Source organism: Nematolebias whitei, chromosome 3 (assembly GCF_014905685.2).
Source record: "Nematolebias whitei isolate Nwh7 chromosome 3, NemWhi1, whole genome shotgun sequence".
Classification (NCBI taxonomy): domain Eukaryota; kingdom Metazoa; phylum Chordata; class Actinopteri; order Cyprinodontiformes; family Rivulidae; genus Nematolebias; species Nematolebias whitei.
The window spans coordinates 33,963,531-33,983,324 of NC_056500.1; the positions used below are offsets into that span (position 1 = coordinate 33,963,531).

The 19,794-nt window shown below is 41.6% G+C and overlaps 2 protein-coding genes across 2 annotated transcripts; both read right to left on the reverse strand.

The window, feature by feature from the left end:
- Window positions 1-1,106: 1,106 nt before the first annotated feature.
- bsnd (barttin CLCNK type accessory subunit beta) lies at window positions 1,107-2,275 on the reverse strand. The gene is made up of 3 exons (XM_037674859.1): window positions 2,085-2,275; window positions 1,938-2,014; window positions 1,107-1,387 (listed from the first exon to the last, which is right to left on the reverse strand). The coding sequence occupies exons 1-3, from the start codon at window positions 2,259-2,261 to the stop codon at window positions 1,276-1,278; spliced, it is 366 nt and encodes a 121-aa protein (XP_037530787.1). The 5' UTR covers window positions 2,262-2,275; the 3' UTR covers window positions 1,107-1,275.
- Window positions 2,276-7,050: 4,775 nt separating this feature from the next.
- si:dkeyp-51f12.3 (uncharacterized protein LOC107988041 homolog) lies at window positions 7,051-18,826 on the reverse strand. Its single transcript, XM_037674305.1, has 2 exons — window positions 18,567-18,826; window positions 7,051-7,210 (listed from the first exon to the last, which is right to left on the reverse strand). Exons 1-2 carry the CDS (start codon window positions 18,824-18,826, stop codon window positions 7,051-7,053), a joined length of 420 nt encoding a protein of 139 aa, XP_037530233.1.
- Between the last annotated feature and the right edge of the window lie 968 nt (window positions 18,827-19,794).

A 19,794-nucleotide genomic window follows, 5' to 3' on the forward strand; every position in this document is an offset into this window, starting at 1 on the left:
ATTGGTATGTTGCTGGTTTGAATCCCATGACTATTATGTCAGAATGTCAGTGAGAAAGCTGAAGCACCCACCTGCCTCCATCCTCATTTGTCTGTACCCTTAACCCCCTCCTGCTCCCCTGGGCACCCTATGGCAGCCCTCTACTCCACACAGAGGGCTGGGGTAGCTCGGTGGTGGGTGGTTGTGGAAGAGCATCTGGCATGACAACAGTCAAATTTTTGTGCGGGTTTGATCGCTGTGGCCATCCTTGAGGAAGGCTACAGCCAAAAGAAGAAAAAAGTTCTCACTTCGATCAAAACTGTAAATAAATTCTCCAAATGCTAAATAATTTGTTGTTTGTGGTAGTGTTTCCTATTAATAATCAGGTTATAATGGTGCACCCAAGTTACAGGTCAGTTAGTTGTTATGAGAGTTTGCTGCAAGAAAAAATATCAAATGGCAAATTATACTTAGAGGTAATAATAATAATTCTTTCCAACTTCTAATTTTTGTCTTTATTATAAGAATTAGGGCGGCACGGTGGTGCAGTTGGTAGAGCTGTTGCCTCTCAGCTGCAGGATCGAATCCTGGCTGCATGGGGACCTTTCTTGGAATTTGCATGTTCTCCCTTTTTGCATATGGGTTTTCCTCTGGGTAGTCTGGTTTCTTCCCATAAACCAGAAGCCAGAAAGGAAGCGGCCAGTAAAAATAATGGATGGATTTAAAAAAAAACAACTTATCTACTTTCCTTTAGGTAAAACTTTGATGGCAAGAATTTTAACCAAATGTTTTTAGAAAGGTTTGTTTTTCATTCTGGCAAAGAATGAAGGTTAGACCAAATATTTGAATTCTGGTAAATGCTCATAACTTAAAACATTTACCATTCAGAGTGAGACGATCAGCTGCATTATGGGAACTGTAGGATCTGATGGTTTTTCACTATGTATATTAATCTGTTTCCTGCAAGACTTCCAGCTAAAAGAAGATGTTGCAACTACTTTGATTTGAATTATTTGATCAGCTGCTGTGCTTCAGCTAAAAAAGCTCCTTCTTAATAGATTGTAGCAAATAGCACCATCTTCTGTGAGTAGCATGTAAAACATATTCAGCTTTATTTTCCTCTGGCATCAAATGATTAGGAACTGTTTGATACATGACCAAAATAAACCACATTCAGTTTGTATCATGTGAATGATATCATCATTAACAGTAATTTTAAAAAATTGAATCCATAAAAAATGTCCTTGCTTTCAAGCAGCATGGTGGTGAGTTGACTTGGCTCATGGTGTCTGTCCCTCAGGCCAGATGCAGTGTGGGACAGCTGTGGCACTGATTCTTCGTTGCCTCAGGATCAACCACCCCACCACTCAACTTTCGGTCACAGAAACCTGGCAGGGCCTCTGCGCTCCTGAAATAAAATCAAACAAGAAGGGACGAAAATAGAAGTTTGGTTCCAGCATTGTGACCTCGTTTTCTCATGCTTTTCTCCCGAAGAACTGTGCTGAGCATGCACGTCTTTATCAGGCAGCTGCTCTCTCGTGCAATCAAGCAGCTCCTGCACGAGTGTCTTGTGTTTTGAGCTGCTGTCGAATTTAAAATAAAATCTGACTCGTGATTCCATCAGGCAATTGTTAGTTTTCTGCTCTCGTGTTACCAGCTAATCTAACCCTCCTCGGTCACAACTCTTAATCCATTATCTCCTTATTTTTGTCATGTAATCCACTCTGGAGGAGCACTTTCCTTTGAGTAAAGATTTGCAGAGGATAAAATGAGTCCGTTTCTTCCCTCCCCCTACACACTGCTGCTGTCACCATGTCTAGATTAGATGATGGACACTCAGCAGTCTTGAGATAGACACACAGACCACAGGGATCGACTGGTGTGTATGTCTGTGTGTGTCTGTAGTGGTGGTGGTGGTGGTGTGGGGGGTGGGGGGGAGTTGTGTGTGTAGAGTATACCTTTCATCTTTAGCTTCGGCTGCAGAATACAATAAATCCTCCAGGCTTTCCCTCTGAAGCACAGGCGTCACAATGACCTAATAAATACACACTTTTTATTAACAAGTCTACTTCTTAAACCTTCACAGTCACACACTCAGGATTTACCTTAGGATAGCACTGGCAGAGGCTCCACACAGTCCCCACACACACCATGGTGGCACCCAAAAAGCATACGGTGACATAGATGTGTGGCCTCTCCTGCATCATGATGAAGAGGCCAACGGCCACCACACACAGTCCTGTCACGATCAGCCCATACCGATACGGTTTCCCCTCCACCATGGTGACCGCAGCCTCTGCTGTGTTTCTCTGAACTCAAGGCTGTGACGGAAAGATTTTGTGTCCGCTTGTGTGTGAAGGTGAGGGCGGAGAAATTGGTTCCGGTCTGCTGCTCATTACAACCTTCTCAGGTCAGGTATAAAATTGCACGTGTGTGTGTGTGTGTGTTTGATAGGTCACCTTGCTTTAGGTTACTGGCAAAAAAAAAAAAACACTTTTACAACTCAGCTTCTGGGCAGTACTCAACTTACTGTTTGATTTGTTTGTAGGAATTTCTCCCACTCCTGAGGGAGTTTCTCCTTTTTCACATAAACAAGCCTGTGTCTGTACGAGCATTTCAGCCTCAGAAAGTTATTTATTCATCATAATGTCACAAGAAGACTACGAGTAAACAGTGAGTCAGTGATGAGGCCTCTCTGTTAGCATCCTTTCAGGCTTTTTGATAAGTTCTGTGTGTTGTCGTTATTGTATGTTCCCACACAATGGCAAGTCTCTGCATTTAACCCATTGCACCTGGAATGCACCCAGGTGGAGCAGTGGGCAGCTATGTGGGTGCCCGGGGAGCAACTGGAGATTGGGTGTCTTGCTCAGACACCTCGACATGTGGGAATGGCTGGGAATCGAGCCTGGGGCTTTTGGGTCCCAGGCCGGCTGTCCTGCCTCTGCCCCACTGCAAGAAACTTCTAACACAACTAAGACCCCATAGCCTTAGTTATCCATCACATGAATTCAAACAGGCTCATAAAATACCCTCATGAGGTGTTTACAGGAGGCCAGAGGCCAACACAGATAGATGGATCCAAGAACTTTTTCATAAAAGTGAAAAACAGATTAACAATTGGAGTTAACCTAATTTAAAATGGCTACCGCAGCCAGCTAGCCTTAGACAACACAAAAAGAGTTATAATTCAGTCAGTTTGACGGATATTGACATACATATTAGTGTGGTAATGAAGTTCTATCCTATTGCACTATTAGCAAATTATGAACCACTGGACAGGTTTTAAAGAACCTGTCAGAAAGTAATCATGGTTCTGTATCGACAACTGCAATCTAGCTTTGTCTTGGTTGATTTTACAGATATTGAGCAAAAACTTAATGTGGTAGTAGCTGAGAGTCATTCAGAGTGACACAGAGTATGTGCATAGTTTATTTCAAGGTATGACCAAAATGGATATAACTTTGTCATTTCTCATCATCTTAGTCTTAAACTGTGGTATGAAAAGTGGTGGGTGATATGCTTCAAGTATGGTTGGTCTTTAATAAAACAAGGCTTGAATAATCACTTTTTAAAAAATCTTTTGTTTTCTTCAAGATCAAGAAATCTTTAAATTAAAGAAATATGAATGAACAGCGCTTACCAGTAACCTTTATTTCCTGCTTGGAGTAGATTCGATCTAAAATCAAAGGTTGCTGGACGTCAAAGCAAAAACAAATGCTTTTCCAAACACCCAGTGGATTACTTCTAATTTTTTGATTGTCTCAAAATCCAGGTACAAAATTTCATTTAGGCATTGACTATATATGTCTAAACCAGATTTAATGTTCAAGGTAAAAATCTAATTTAGATGAAAAACAACTATAGAAAGTGTCAGGTGTTTAAGATCAAAGCTGTTTTGAAGCCACTGCCAAGCTGCCATCAGTGATGTTAAATTTATAATATAAATATAAATATATTTTAAAGGAAATGTTCAGATCTTTTAAATGGTTTTGCAGAGGAGTTATGAATAATGACTATCTTACCTGCTGTAGATAGCTCTTTGAACTACTTTAGTTTGTAGAAACAGAGTGTATTCCTGATCAGAACGATAAGTGAATGTGGATCACTTTAAAACAACTTTAATCTCAAACATTTCTCAGTTGTTCATAAGAACATTATTTTATATTGCTTTGCACTGCTTTCAGTTTCTGCTTACATAAATATTTACATAAAATATATAACTGTTTCCCTGTGCAAATAAGAACAGTCTTTTGTTGCTCTTCTGGTGCAGCCTGGGATATTTTCAACAGTCTAACCAGGGCTTAATTTGTAACCTATTGATGCCAGAACCCAAACAGTGGGCACCGCCCCCCCCCACCCCACCCACAACTTGACAGTTCCAAGTCAACTCTGCTTTGCTGAATTCACTGTCCTGCTCATTGTTGACTGACTACTCATGTGAAACCTCCAGGCGCCTCCTCCGTCTGTTCATGACTGCTGCCTGTGGGCTCTTGCCTGGTTAGATCGGCACTCACCCCCACCACTCTTTTAGGGGCAGAGATTTTTTTAAGGGTAGAGATGGAAATATTACTTGAAGGGGCAGATAGTATGTGATATTTAGAAACTCTTAAGTGGTTGTTATGTTTAAAATAATTTATATTATTTATTTTCAGTTTACATATCCAATGCAAGTTTTATTCATTCAAGGCAGTCATACTTGTTCATAACTTTATTATTAGTAAGCCTGAAAGTTACCAGATCCAAGCAAACAGTTACCGGAATGCACCCTGTCAAAATAAGAGTTCCTAGATCCTGTTCTGGTATGATCCGGCTCAAATTAAGCCCTGGTTATAATACTACTCCTGCCAGAATAACCATGTAATGCAAAGTCGATGGTGGTATAAAGGTTAAAAATATAGCATTCGCATAAACTGCTTGAACAAGTCATTTAGATATTTTCAAATGCAATTAGTCATAGTTTTCTGCAAAAAATTGTATAGCACAAAATTAGTAATAAATGTTCACATAATTGTGTTCTCATGAACAGCTGTGAAAGTTTTCAAACTAATTGTTGTACCATGGCAGTCCACTCTCGCCACCCTTAGACTAACTGTTAGCTCGTCAAGCCAGTAAGATTTAAACTCGTTTTCCAAACATATCTAAAACAAGTAAGATAATAATTGTTTATAACCTTCTCACAGAGCCCACTTCAAAAGATCTAAACTCTTTAATTTGAGCTTAAGGTCCTCACACGGGGCGCCACTAAATATTGCCGGAGTGAGAGGGAAAATAAGGGTGTTTTTCTCCACTCCACTACTTACTTACTTGTTTTATTATTATTTACTTGTCTTGGGAGCACCAAGTCACATTACTGACCAATAAGTTAGCACACTTTATGGATATTCAACAACTTGGTTCACCCTGAATTTTTAGTTACATGGAATTCTTATCATAATATACAACATATAATATTTTACATGATTTAATTGTAATAATTGTAAACAATTATCAGTATCATTCATGTCCATACCTGTCAATCAATTAAAACTAACTTCATTAATGATTTTGTTTTTTCTTTCATAAAATCATAAAAGAAAAGAGGAAACATTAGTCCGACTGTAGCTGACTCTGAGTCCAAGGACAGTGAATGTGGAAAACAGACATTAAAGTCAAAAATAACGTTAAAGAAAACAGTTCACGGGGAGTCTGGTCAACCTAAGGGTCAGAGGTCAGTCAGGGAGGCGCACCTACATGCTCCAAGGATCATAATTACTTAGCATGAGCTTTTTTATGGTGGCTATGGGAGTACAGATAGGGCAGATGACTTGGAACCAGAAAGTCGTAGGTTCAACTCCCCACCAAGCTCACATATCATGGTGTCCTTGAACAAGACACCTAATCCCTAACTGTTCCCTTGCATAGCTGCCCTGGGATGTCACGTGATGGGTTAAATGCAGATAACTAATTTCATCATCGTATAGAAACGTGATGATGACAACACATAGCACTTTCACTTTTTTGTGAGAGAAAAAAAAACAACTAAACGTCAACATTCTACTCAGAATGGCACCACTATAGCAATGTCAGTAAACAAAACTCAATACAGAAAAAAAATCTAAATTGTAAAAATTTGTGAAATTAGCTTCAACATATTGAAACTATATTTCTCTACACGCATAACATTTTTTTATTTAAATATGTTTAACAATAGAAAAATGTTATACCACAAATCAGAAAAAGTAGAAAAAACATTTTATTGTTGCAACAGAAAATTAAGCAATTTTTGATCCATTATATTGCATATTTGTACTGTTTCCATTTGATTTGTGAGGGCTTGATGAATGTTTAACTATTTAATTATGAGTGCATTAGCTCTGTAATGCATTTGAGAGACAATTATCAGACAAATGTGCAAGATATGCCTTTTAAAAATAAAACTGTGAAAATAATAAATTAGTTACATTAATACTCAATTATCTGGGCAACATGGTAGTTTAGTTGACAGCCCTATTCTCTCACAGCAAGAAGGTCACAAGTTTGATATTTAGCTGGAAGTGTTTCTGTGGGATATTTTTCTCCTTCAGTACAAAAATATATGTATGATTGATTAATGATTCTAAACTAAGCGATCTTCACCTTCAACTTTGATCTCCACTTCTGAGAGTTCAGAGGGTCAGAGAGAGTCTGTACTGTCAAATTACTGACTCCCTGTGACCAGGACAAATTGGTTACTATGAATGAATGGATGATCTGGAGTGAAATAGTGACGTTGCATCCCTAATGGAACCAAAAGCAAAACGTGTATTCAGCAGTAATTCACGCACGATATTAAACTTAACCAACAACAGCTTTGTGGATAAGAGGTACTTTATGATAAATGTGAAAACGTTTAGACCAATTTTCTAAAATAGCTTTTCTTTTGACTGAAATAACCATTTCATTTCATTTTAGATTTGCATGGGATGCCTGAACAAAAGACAATCTTGATTCTTGCTCATTCCCAACATTGTCAGTCTTAAGGCACAAAGACTTGCTGCAGTGAGCTCGACAATACAACAGGCACTGCTGTGAATTTTGGATGTCTATCAGGGGTTAAAGCTGCTCGCTGTTCTCCTGGCTGTTCATCACCATGTCATAGGATGGAGGTGGCTCCATGGTCCAGGGAGGAGGGGTAGATGGCAGGGACAGTTCAGGTTCTGGTGTCCTGGTGACAGAGTCAGCTGACATCTCCCGACGCATTCGATCCAACCTCCTGATAAAAGGATGAAAGAGAGGCTGTGAAAATAGGAGTCACTAGTGTAGTACTGAAAACTGTACAAATACTGTCAAAGAACTCAAATTTCAAGGATCTGCTTTTTGTTAATTATTTTAAAAATTCCTACCCGGTACCCTTCAAGAACGCTACACCTCTCAGTAGCTGTGTTCATCTACTTTGGAGCAAATGACTGAAATGTCAGATAAAGCAATGTTTCAGGTCAGCAAGGCTGGAAGTTGGAACTACAAGTGAAAGTTTGTAACAACACCACTGAAACTTGTAAGCACTTAGTTTAACAGTTTGAATTAAGGTACTACAAAAAACTATTTTCAGAGAATAAACAGTTTTGGTAAACAGCTCTAAATGTTACTAAGACACAGGTGGTCGGGTGCTTTGCTGAACCAGGTATGCTTGACCTCATCACAAGTGGACCTTACCAAACTGCTAAGCAAAGCGTGAAACCCTATTGAAACTCTTCCATTTTTCAGTCTTATTTTTTTCTTCCCGTAAATGAAAGGCATGCTGCAGCCCAAACTGCAAGTTATATTAAGATGATGTTTACATGGTAGTAACTATAAACCTGTGAGTACGGCAGAGAGGAACAACACCCGTGGTGTTGCGCATTAGGTTTAATTTTAGAGATTAATATTTTTTGCTTTTTGTTTGTGAAACAAGGTCAGATCGGTCCATTGGACCCTGTGTTCCACCATATTCTGTGACCTGCAACAGTGCACGCAACACCGCCCCCTACGGTCACAATATAAGGTGGTCACAGAATATTGTGTAACACCGGTTCGCAATGAGCTCCAAGCAGTCAGGAAGTTGAGTCATTTTCTGTTTCCTTACGGTAGTTGAACCGGAAGATTCATCTTTAGTGAAATATTTCCAAACCACTGATGCATTTCTGCCTGTTTGCAAAGACTGGACCTGCTCCGCTCCATCTGTCTGCTTGGAGGAATACATTTACCATACCATACCATACCATACCATACCATACCAATTTATTTATAGAGCACTTAAAACAGCAACAAGGCCAACCAAAGTGCTGTACAAAAGAAAACAAACATGCACAGCGGACAGGAAAACATAAAATAAAAATACAGATACAAATAGCAGCAGAAGCTAACTAAAATGGCCAACAGTGTAGAGTACAGACAGGACCAAAACAAATCACACCGTGTTAAAGGCAAGAGAATAGAAGTGGGTCTTCAAGCGAGACTTAAAGACTGAGAGTGTGGGAGCCTGCCGGACACTCAGTGGCAACTCATTCCACAGTCATGGACCTGCAACAGAGAAAGCTCTGTCACCTCTGAGCTTACGACGGGTTTCTGGGACTGAGAGAAGCATCTGGTCTGCTGACCTCAGAGAGCGCGGTGGGACATATGGCTGCAGAAGATCAGTGAGATAGGATGGGGCGGAACTGTTCAGTGATTTAAAAACATACATGAGAATTTTGAATTGGATCCCAAGGTGAATGGGTAGCCAGTGCAGGGAGGCCAAAACTGGCGTGATGTGCTCTCTATAGCCTGTACCAGTTAAAAATCGGGCTGCAGCATTTTGGACCAGTTGCAGACGAGCTATGGAGGACTGACTGATTCCAAACAGAAGTGAATTGCAGTAATCAAGCCTAGATGTTATGAAGGCGTGGATCACTGTCTCAAGGTTCTTTTTGGAGAGTATAGGCTTCAGCTTAGACAGCCGTCTCAGCTGAAAAAAACAGGATTTGACCATCATGTTTACGTGACTGTTTAGTTTTAAGGACGGGTCCATTATCACCACCTGATTAGTGACCTTTTGTTTCTCTAGCGGGGCTAGAGAGAAAAGGTCAATGTCATGGTTCATGAGTGAGCCACTGGGATGGAACAGCATGACTTCAGACTTCTTCTCATTGAAGCTTAAGAAGTTTAAAGCCATCCAGTCCCGGATGTCAACCAGGCAGTCAAGAAGAGGCTGAATAGAGCGTATGCCTCTGTGCCTCAGGGGGAAGTAAATTTGGCAATCATCGGCGTAGAAATGGAAGGGGTATGTTGTGTTTGCGGAAAATAGCACCTAGTGGCAGCAGGTATAAAGAAAAGAGAAGGGGACCGAGGATGGACCCCTGCGGTACCCCCCACTGGAGCGCTGTCGATGCCGAACTAAAATCTTTGATATTGACACAGAAGGTTCTGTCAGAGAGGTAGGACCCAAACCATTTAAGGGCTGACCCTATGATGCCCACCCACTGCTCCAGTCTAGAAATGAGGATGTTGTGGTCGATGGTGTCAAAAGCAGATGTAAGGTCCAATAGGACAAGCAGCACAGAATCACCTGCGCCTGTGGATATGAAAATGTCATTAAAAACCTTCAGTAGAGCAGTTTCAGTGCTATGGAGAGATTTGAAGCCAGATTGGAATAACTCTAGGATAGCGTGATCCCCCAAAAACTGTTTCAACTGAGACTCCACAATTTTTACCAGTAGTTTAGAGGTGAATGGGAGTCTGGAGACAGGCCGGAAGTTGGACATGACTGAGGGGTCAAGGTTAGGTTTTTTCAGGAGGGGCTGGACAGCAGCATGTTTAAAAGTTTTTGGCACCACACCTGAGGATAAACTGCTATTCAGAATAGTGAGAATAAAAGGACCCAGGGTAGGAAAAACTTCCTTTAGTAGTCGAGGGGGGGGCACATCAAAGGGGGAACCAGATGGCTTCATGCTGCACATTACCTGCTCCAGAGAAGACAGAGAGATGGGCTCACATTTGGTAGCTTCTACTAGTAGCCCGGTGCGGCTCACGTGACACAATGACGTCACTGCGAATACTCGACGTGAAATTTAAAAACTCGATAGACGTGCCAGGAATCGACCTGTTGATTACTCGAGTAGTCTGTTAAAGCCCTAGCTGGAGCAGACTGGGGACACAGTTCCTGACAATGGACGGTGGATGACCACGGCTAAATAACCAGAGCGTCTTATTTATGTACAAAATTATGATTTATCTTATAATGAATTAGTGCTGCTTAGAGACTGGTGCGTTTTAAAGTCCATCTGTTACGGTACTCTGTAAACAAGCAAACCCTGTGGTAAAAATAACAAAACAAACAAAAGCATATTTTTTTAATGTAACTATCATTTATATAATTTAGTACCACCTCCATTTTGGGGGAGACTTGTTCAGGTTTTTGAAACCATCTTGTTTTCTCATAAAACTTGTTTAATGAAAAGATGCGTGGGTGTGTCAGCCAGAATAACCTTTACCAGCAGCACAGACTTCACATGCAGTTTTTGGACATGAAGACTGTTTAAATATCTTTTTTTTCTCCTTAGGTTTTACACTAAAACTATTGTCAGTTTTTACTTAAATCACATTTTCCTCAGCACCCTAAAGGCTTATTAATATTTCTTATTATTATTATTGAGCATACATCAGGATATTCTTATGCCAACATTCCTTTTTTTTTTTGGTAAATGGAGTCTATAACTTGATGTCATGCAGCTGGAGTACTTAAACACTTATTACCATACTTTTTGGTATGGTGCAGACTAGGTTAGAGAAGATAGGCCTGTGATCAGAAAGTTGCAGGTTCAACTCCCCAGACTGACAAATTCAAAATGTGGGTGGAAATGGTGAAACACCACCTGCCTCCACCCTCATTTGCCCCACTCTAGGCCCTTGAGCAAGGCCCTTAACCCCCACCATCTGCTCCCAAACAGGCCTATCTTGAAAATGAGTTCTCGTGACTCAATGAGACTACCGAAGGGTTAAATAAAATAAATAAATTTTAAACCTCCAGCCTATATGCATGTTATAATAAACAAGTTGGATTAAGTTTAGAAATGCTGATCATTTTGTTGCATGGAGGCAGACAAAAGTCGTTGGATGAAGCTCTCGCAGCTGTATTCCACACCGTTGGAAATAAGCAGAGGGATCATAGATTACCTCCAGCAAACACAAGAAGTCTGCTTTTATTCCCCTCCCTGACCTACTTCTAAAAAAGATGGAACCATAATCAGAGAATCTGTTGTTTTCCAACATCACAAGTTTTAACATTTCCAGACGTGCTCCTGACCTGAGTCGGATTATGATTTATAACCAACAAACCCACTGGACAGTGTGTTCTGGTATTTGTCTGCACATGGACTAATTTTCAGGGATGCCTGAAAAATGGCTCAGTTGGATTATTTAGAGTCCATTGTTCTGTGTATCCAGGGTTTTCCATCTGTTGGCTTGGAACAGGCCGATAAATCTCAGCAGTAATTGGACTGCTACCAACTTTAGTGTACGATAACTGTATATCAGGAAGTCAGTGAAATATATAGCGTACATGTGCAATCCTAGCCAATGAGGCCCAAACTACACAAACAGAAGATGAAGTTCAGTTTAGCTGCCACTGTGAACAAGAAAAGCAATAAAATGTTGCATTCTTGTTTATTTCTTAGTTACTTTTTTATGCACACTTTGTAACACGAGGACATTCAGCAGTCATCACCAGATCATGGGGGTGCACAGCTATTTCTTAAAAATTCATGAGCAACGTTGGGAAATCTGATGTTGATGCACCAAAGTAGTCCTTGTCGAGTTTATTTTTGTATGTCACAAAGGTATATATGTGAGCAAACGACAAACATGACCACAACGGCTAAGAGTTTTGTAAAACTTGAAACAGACGTTCCAAAGATGCAAACACTTAATGCAGAAGACCTCCTAGTGTGCCACATGAACGCTTCATCAACAAAAGCCCAGTTGAACTTTTGACTCATCCTCATCATCACATTGCTATGCTCTGATGATTCTTGATTAATTTCTTGAGCAGCAGCTACTAAAAAGTAAACAAGAGTGATAATATTTTAGCTTTTTTTTTTTTCATTCAAAATGTCAGCCAAGCTGATCATTGCTGCAAATTTTGGGGAAGCACGTGCCTCCCTCAGGATGACTTATAAATGTAAAGGGAATCCCATTTTACTTTTTTTTATTTTTTTATTTAAACTTAGTTAAGTAACCTTATCCAACAATGCAGGCAATTTCAGGAGCTTAAGCTGTGCATTTTGTTGAAGGGCTAAGGAGTGAATTTTAGCACATAAACTGTAACTTAAGATGAGGAACATGTTCCACGTACCTGCTGACTGTACGCACAGTAAGCAGCATGCTGACATGAGCTTCCTGCAAGGTTATTTTGCTGAATTCTGACCTCTCATTATGATCTCTTTACATGTTGCCTGCAGTGTATGTATAGTTTTATTTTCTACTGAGTTTTATTTTTTTTTTTACAACCATGGCATGAAAAAGTTGGAACGTTGTGTAAAATGTAAATAAAACAGAACGAGATCAACTTGTAATACTCATGAAACCGGATTACTCTGCGTGTTCAAGAAAATGTTCAATTTTGTAGTTTAAGCATTAAATAATGTTAAGAATACATGAGGTACCTGACTGAAACATGTTGGATTGTATACCTGGATTATTGAGCATGGACTTTGTTATAATACATGAGGTAGTTTTGAATTTTAATTTAGCAACACATTTGACATAATCTGCCCTTTTGTCTGTTTTCTTTGTGTTTCTTTCGTCTTTATTTCCCTTTCTGATTCTTGTGTCTGACTCTGTGTCCCCTGACACGTTCACCCTCTCTTCAGTCAGTCTCTCCTGCCACCCATCACTCACACCAGTTGCTCATCAGTAATCATCCCAGGTGCTCTCATCTCCCACTGCCTTATTTAAACCTCTCCTGTTCACCACAAAAACGTCCGCTCATTGCTCTGTAAATCCTACACAGCTCCTCAGTCTGTCCTGTTCGCTCCATGCTCATGCAAGTTGTTGCTGCCTCGCCAGCCTTTTGCTTTTGTTTGTTAAATAAATTCATTTTAATTCACTTCCTGTGTCTGCCCGCACTTGGGTCTAAACATTGAGGATCGCGAAAACATTTTTAAAAAGTTGGGACAGGGTCACCAAAAGGAAGTAATAAGTTGTAAAACAAGTAAGCAAGAGGACTGGGTATAAAAACAGTTTATGAGTAGCAGAAACTCTCAAGAGTAAAGATGGACAGAGGTTCACTGGTCTGCAAAAGGAACCGTGCAAAAACAGAACACACTCATAACAACGATCCTCAGCAGAAATTTGAGAGACCTACAGGTCCTTCTAAAAAAAATTAGCATATTGTTATAAAGGTCATTATTTTCCATAATGTAATGATAAAAATGAAACTTTCATATATTTCAGATTCATTGCACACCAACTGAAATATTTCAGGTCTTTAATTGTTTTAATACTGATGATTATGGCATACAGCTCATGAAAACCCAAAATGCCTGTCTCAAAAAATTAGCATATCATGAAAAGGTTCTCTAAACAAGCGGTTAACCTAACCATCTGAATCAACGACGTAACTCTAAACACCTGCAAAAGATTCCTGAGGCTTTTAAAAACTCCCAGCCTTGTTCATTACTCAAAACCGCAATCATGGGTAAGACTGCCGACCTGACTGCAGTCCAGAAGGCCATCATTGACACCCTCAAGCAAGAGGGTAAGACGCAGAAAGAAATTGCTGAACGAATAGGCTGTTCCCAGAGTGCTGTATCAAGGCACCTCAGTGGGAAGTCTGTGGGAAGGGAAAAGTGTGGCAGAAAACGCTGCACAACGAGAAGAGGTGACCGGACCCTGAGGAGGATTGTGGAGAAGGGCCGATTCCAGACCTTGGGGGACCTGCGGAAGCAGTGGACTAAGTCTGGAGTAGAAACATCCAGAGCCACCGTGCACAGGCGTGTGCAGGAAATGGGCTACAGGTGCCGCATTCCCCAGGTCAAGACACTTTTGAACCAGAAACGGCGGCAGACGCGCCTGACCTGGGCTACAGAGAAGCAGCACTGGACTGTTGCTCAGTGGTCCAAAGTACTTTTTTCAGATGAAAGCAAATTTTGCATGTCAATCGGAAATCAAGGTGCCAGAGTCTGGAGGAAGACTGGGGAGAAGGAAATGCCAAAATGCCAGAAGTCCAGTGTGAAGCACCCACAGTCAGTGATGGTCTGGGGTGTCATGTCATCTGCTGGTGTTGGTCCACTGTGTTTTATCAAGGGCAGGGTCAATGCAGCTAGCTATCAGGAGATTTTGGAGCACTTCATGCTTCCATCTGCTGAAAAGCTTTATGGAGATGAAGATTTCATTTTTCAGCATGACCTGGCACCTGCTCACAGTGCCAAAACCACTGGTAAATGGTTTACTGACCATGGTATTACTGTGCTCAATTGGCCTGCCAACTCTCCTGACCTGAACCCCATAGAGAACCTGTGGGATATTGTGAAGAGAAAGTTGAGAGACGCAAGACCCAACACTCTGGATGAGCTTAAGGCCGCTATCGAAGCATCCTGGGCCTCCATAACACCTCAGCAGTGCCACAGGCTGATTGCCTCCATGCCACGCCGCATTGAAGCAGTCATTAATGCAAAAGGATTCCCGACCAAGTATTGAGTGCATAACTGAACATGATTATTTGCAGGTTGGCGTTTTTTGTATTAAAAACACTTGTCTTTCATTGGTGGGATGAAATATGCTAATTTTTTGGGACAGGCATTTTGGGTTTTCATGAGCTGTATGCCATAATCATCAGTATTAAAACAATTAAAGACCTGAAATATTTCAGTTGGTCTGCAATGAATCTGAAATATATGAAAGTTTCATTTTTATCATTACATTATGGAAAATAATGACCTTTATCACAATATGCTAATTTTTTGAGAAGGACCTGTACAGTTCTAAAAAGTTAAGGCAGGTCTGGAGACATTTCTCCAGATTCTTGAAATCATTTTCATGATACAGTAGTCCCTCGTTTATCGCGGGGGAGCCGTACGCTGAAGACCCATGATAAATGAAAAACCGCGAAGTAGGAATACTAGTACAAGTACATGTAATAAGAAGTAGTTTATTTTATATATGTATATAATTTTTCAATTCACCTCACAAGATGCACGGAGCATGTGGAGGGGCATAACAGATTATTAAGGCAGGAGCGAACAATGCCCTAGAGACCCATCTCTGCCTGATGCCCTCAACAAGTTCTACGCACGCTTTGAAGACCTGAACAGACCACCCAGCACCAGACTCACCTCACCACTGGATGAAGAGCATCTCAGCGTGACTTCAGCAGAAGGAGTACTTTCAGGAGGATTAACCCTCACAAAGCAACCGGCCCAGACAACATCCCCGGGAAGGTGTTGAAAGAATGTGCCGATCAGCTCTGCGACGTGCTGGCCGACATCTTTAACACCTCACTTACCCTGGAGACAGTTCCCACCTGCCTGAAAACTGCCACCATCATCCCAGTCCCAAAGAGCTCTACAGTGACTGGTCTGAATGACTATCGGCCAGTGGCCCTCACTAAAAACAGCTAAGATGAGAAGCAAAGCTACGAGCTAAGCTAACAGGCTGACCTCGGGAAAAAACCTCTGTCTTGTCAAAGCTCTAAAATTCATGGTTGAAACCCGTGCCTTTGTCTAAAAAGTTGTTTCTCTCTGCAAAAAGAAGCTGAGAACTTGTTTACTGATTTTTTATTAAAAGCTTTGTGTGAAAAATGCTATGCTAAAGAGCTCAAACCACACCGAGCGTCTGCCATTTTGAGAAGCGAAAAACAGGATAAGAGACAGTCCATGACACGTCAAGAGGCCTCCCTCCCATTTTTCTTAAAGAGACATACTGCTTGCTCCCTCACTATCCATCCTTGAGTTCGAACAGTCTTATACTGTCATCCAGTGGTCAAAAAAAAGCTACTACACACAAAAATTAATCAACATTTCTTCTTAAATTTGACAATAATTACTAATTATTGTCAAATTTCAAAATATTATCATTTATCGCAAAAATTTCTGAGACAATCAATCGCCCAGCAAAATTTGTTATCGTGACAGGCCTACCTACACCCCCCTGAACATAAAAGGATCTGCGGTGGAAGTGGTCTCCAGCTACAAGTACTTGGGTGTACACCTGAATGACAACCTCAGCTGGAGCAACAACACCACCAGCCTGATCAAGAAAGCTCATCAGAGACTCTACTTCCTCAGGCGGCTGAAACGAGCTGGTCTGGGAAGCTCAGTCCTCACCTCCTTCTACAGGTGTGCAGTGGAGAACATCCTGTGCTCCAGCATCAACGTGTGGCATGGAGGCTGCACAGCTGCAGATAGAAAAGCTTTGCAGAGAGTAGTGAAGGCTGCACAGAAGACTGTTGGAATCAGCCTCCCCACCATCACAGACATCTACACCTCCAGATGCAGGAAGAGGGCCACCTGCATCTTGAAGGACCCCACTCACTCAGCACACACACTTTTGGCCCCACTCCCCTCAGGAAGGAGGTTAAGGAACATTAAGTGTAGAACCACTAGACTGAGGAACAGCTTCTACCCTGAGGCTGTTAGACTCATGAATCTCTAACCAGAATAATCACTGTGAAAAATCACATCATGTTGCTGCTGATCTGTTTCATGTTGCTGCTGATCTGTTTCATGTTGCTGTGTTCATGCGTGCTCATCTGCTCACACAGACTCATGTTCGTGCTGCTGTTCTATGTAATGTTTTTATGCTATTAGTGCTTAGTGTAATGTTATTTAGTTTATGTTTTTCTTAGTTCATATCTTAGATGTTATTAATGATTTCTTTTACAATTTATTGTTGGATGTAACTGGGACCCTGCATACATTATTTTGTTCCACCACATGTACCACATGAGATGCGAATGACAAATAAATCTCTCTGACTCTGATATAAAAGCATTTTAAACCCTTCCCACACTCTTGCAATATTCTAAACAATGTTTATAAACTGTAAATGCTCTAAAAGAGCACAGAATGTCATGAGTTCAGCTCCCTGCCTGTCTGCCCTTTGCCACCTGCAATTGTTCTCGGCCACGCCCACTTCTCCGCTCTGCACAGAGAACAGCTGATCAGCTGCAGAAGGAAATGTATCTTGTAGTGTGGGCTGCACAAATGTGCAGGAGGTGCTAAATAATTTAAAATAATTTATTTTTAATAAAAAATTCCATGCTGATCGTTTGGCTCATCCATCAATCAGCCAATTGTGTGTCATGTCCAATCTTATTTTGTAAAACCGTGATAGAGCGAATCCGTAATAAATGAACTGTGAAGTAGTGAGGGACTACTGTAATGAACTGCACATATATATCCTGATGCATGCTCAATAATCCAGGTAGAAAAATCTAAAAAGTTAAGTCAGTTCCTCTGGATGGATTCAAAAAACTAAACAAAATTGTAGAAACGTTTCGTTTTTCATCCTAAAGACAAAACGTTTCTAGAATTTTTTGCAGAACATTTTTTTTTGTCAGGTGTGCAGGCTCCATGCGCCTGCAGGCTCCTCTCTGAGCAGACAAAACAACTCCCTAACTCACACATTCATTTATTATCAGTAACTGATAAACATCCATAACCTCTTCCAAAATTCCCTTGAATGGTTCGGATTGTATTCCAGACAGTGCATGAGCTCAAGGACGCTTCCATAAGTCATTCTCTGCAAACACAGTTGCTGTCCACAAATGCAGGTCAAAGCTTAGTCATGAAAAGAAGAAGCTATATGTGAACACTGTCTAGTAACTCTGCACTTCTTTCTGGGCCAAACACATTTAAAATGGACTGAGGCAAAGTAGGAAACTGTTTTATGGTCAGCCAAATCAAGAGTGGAATACTTTAGCAACACCAGGTCACCCATACAAAAGATGAGAGACAGTGGCAGAAGCCTTCCTCTCTGATCTAACAAGGTTGAGTCAAGACCTCTGGACGTGACCTCTGACCTGTGAATAGTAAGCAGCCATCAGGGCACTAACGATCAATTGTTATGCTGATGGTGCTCCTTTTGCATGTGCACAACTATTCTGGCTGTCAACAACAAACTGGTTGATCCACTAAGGTGCTATAAGACTGTTTGTTGCAGGTTCACAGACAGAAGAAGAAGTTGCAGCAAAGAAGAATCCATCCAGAGGCCTGACTCAACCATTACCTGGATTACTGAGCAGACCTCTCTGCTGGTATGAGGGTGCATTAGTGTCTATGCGATGGGCAGCTTGTGCATCTGGAAAGGCACCATCAGATTTTAGAACATTAACTCCAGTCCAGCAAGGAGATGTGTCACAGTGGTAAACACGACCGCTTCTTGAACTTTTTGTTGCATCCGTAACATTTTAAATTGCCTTTTTTCCTTTTACTTGCACAACTTGTTAGTTTTGATGTTTGCTGCATGCATGAATAAAACATGGGTTAATGAGAACTGCAAATCCCTGCACGCTGTTTTTATCCACATCTCGCACAACGTAAACTTTATCAGAGCCAGGGTTGTGCTCAGTTTCAGTGTGAAAACTCTCATGTCACGCACTTTTTGGGCATGTGTACCTTTGTATGGCCAGGGCCTGCTGCGGGTTGAAGCGTGTCCCTGTGCGGGGGTGCAAGAGGTAGTGACCTGGCACTGTCACCTGGACATTATTCATGGCCATGCGGACTCCGGTGACCAACAGGCCCATACCCCCCACGCCAAGTGTTATTCCAAGAACAGTTAACAGCATTGAGTGGCTGAAAGAAGTGGAGGCCATGATGAATCCTGCAGACAGAAGCAGGATGCCCAGACCGATCAGGGTGCCATGACGGACCGACATCCCAGGGTCTCCTCCTCGTGCCTTCTCAAGGGTTATCTCCTCCTGTTCCAGCAGGAGAAAGATCCAAGATTAGGAAAGTCGAGAGGAAGCTGCATCAACAGACTCGTAGGGGGGTAAGGGGAAGGGACATGAAGAAACATGTGAGAAGCAACCTTTTACGTGTGCAACATGCAAACGCGCGTCTGTGCGCAGATGTTCTCCATGATTACCTGTCAGGATCGCGCGGAGGAACTTGAGACTTGACCATTACTTCTGTCCTTCTGGTCACCTCTTACTCCCAACTGTGTCTGAAGACCTCCGGAGTCCTGGAAAAAAAATTAATCCGAGAAAAGCGCTCAATCCGAGTCAGACCGTATTTCCTGCGAGTGTGCGCCTCGCCTCTCTGGAACGTGAACGCGCCTGGTCTGTCCCCGTGCTCTCATATCCGGTTCTGACTGAGCCCACGGCTCTGAAACCTGACAGATAGACAGATATGAGTCGCTGCGCCGCCGTGAAGTTGCTTTTAGCTTGGATATGACATATTGAAACTCCTCGGGTTCAGCGGTGACTTCCTGTCGGTCGAGCCGGTGCAGGCGGTGTGATTTCGGGGAGCTGCTCTCGGTCTGCTGCCTCCTCTGACCCGAGGTTCTCTTAGGGACCGTCAACAAATTACCCAATCCTACACGTTTTCAATTCCAAATCAATCGTCTTGTGATCCACTAACACAGAACTAGTGTTAAATTACTCTACTAGACTGGCCAGATGATTCATGTTTTATTAAATTTTAATGCATTTTGTAATTTTTTATATTAATTTTTTTCCTTCTTTCAGCTGCTCCGGTCTTCAGAGAACTTCACTTCTAGTGAACCTACTCACGTGAAGACTTGTTTTTTACGCCCAGATGTCCTTCCTGACACAACCACAGAGCTACCACAGCTCTGTGTGGAGCAGAGAGCTGTCATCTATGGCTGCTGGGGGAGCAGATGGCG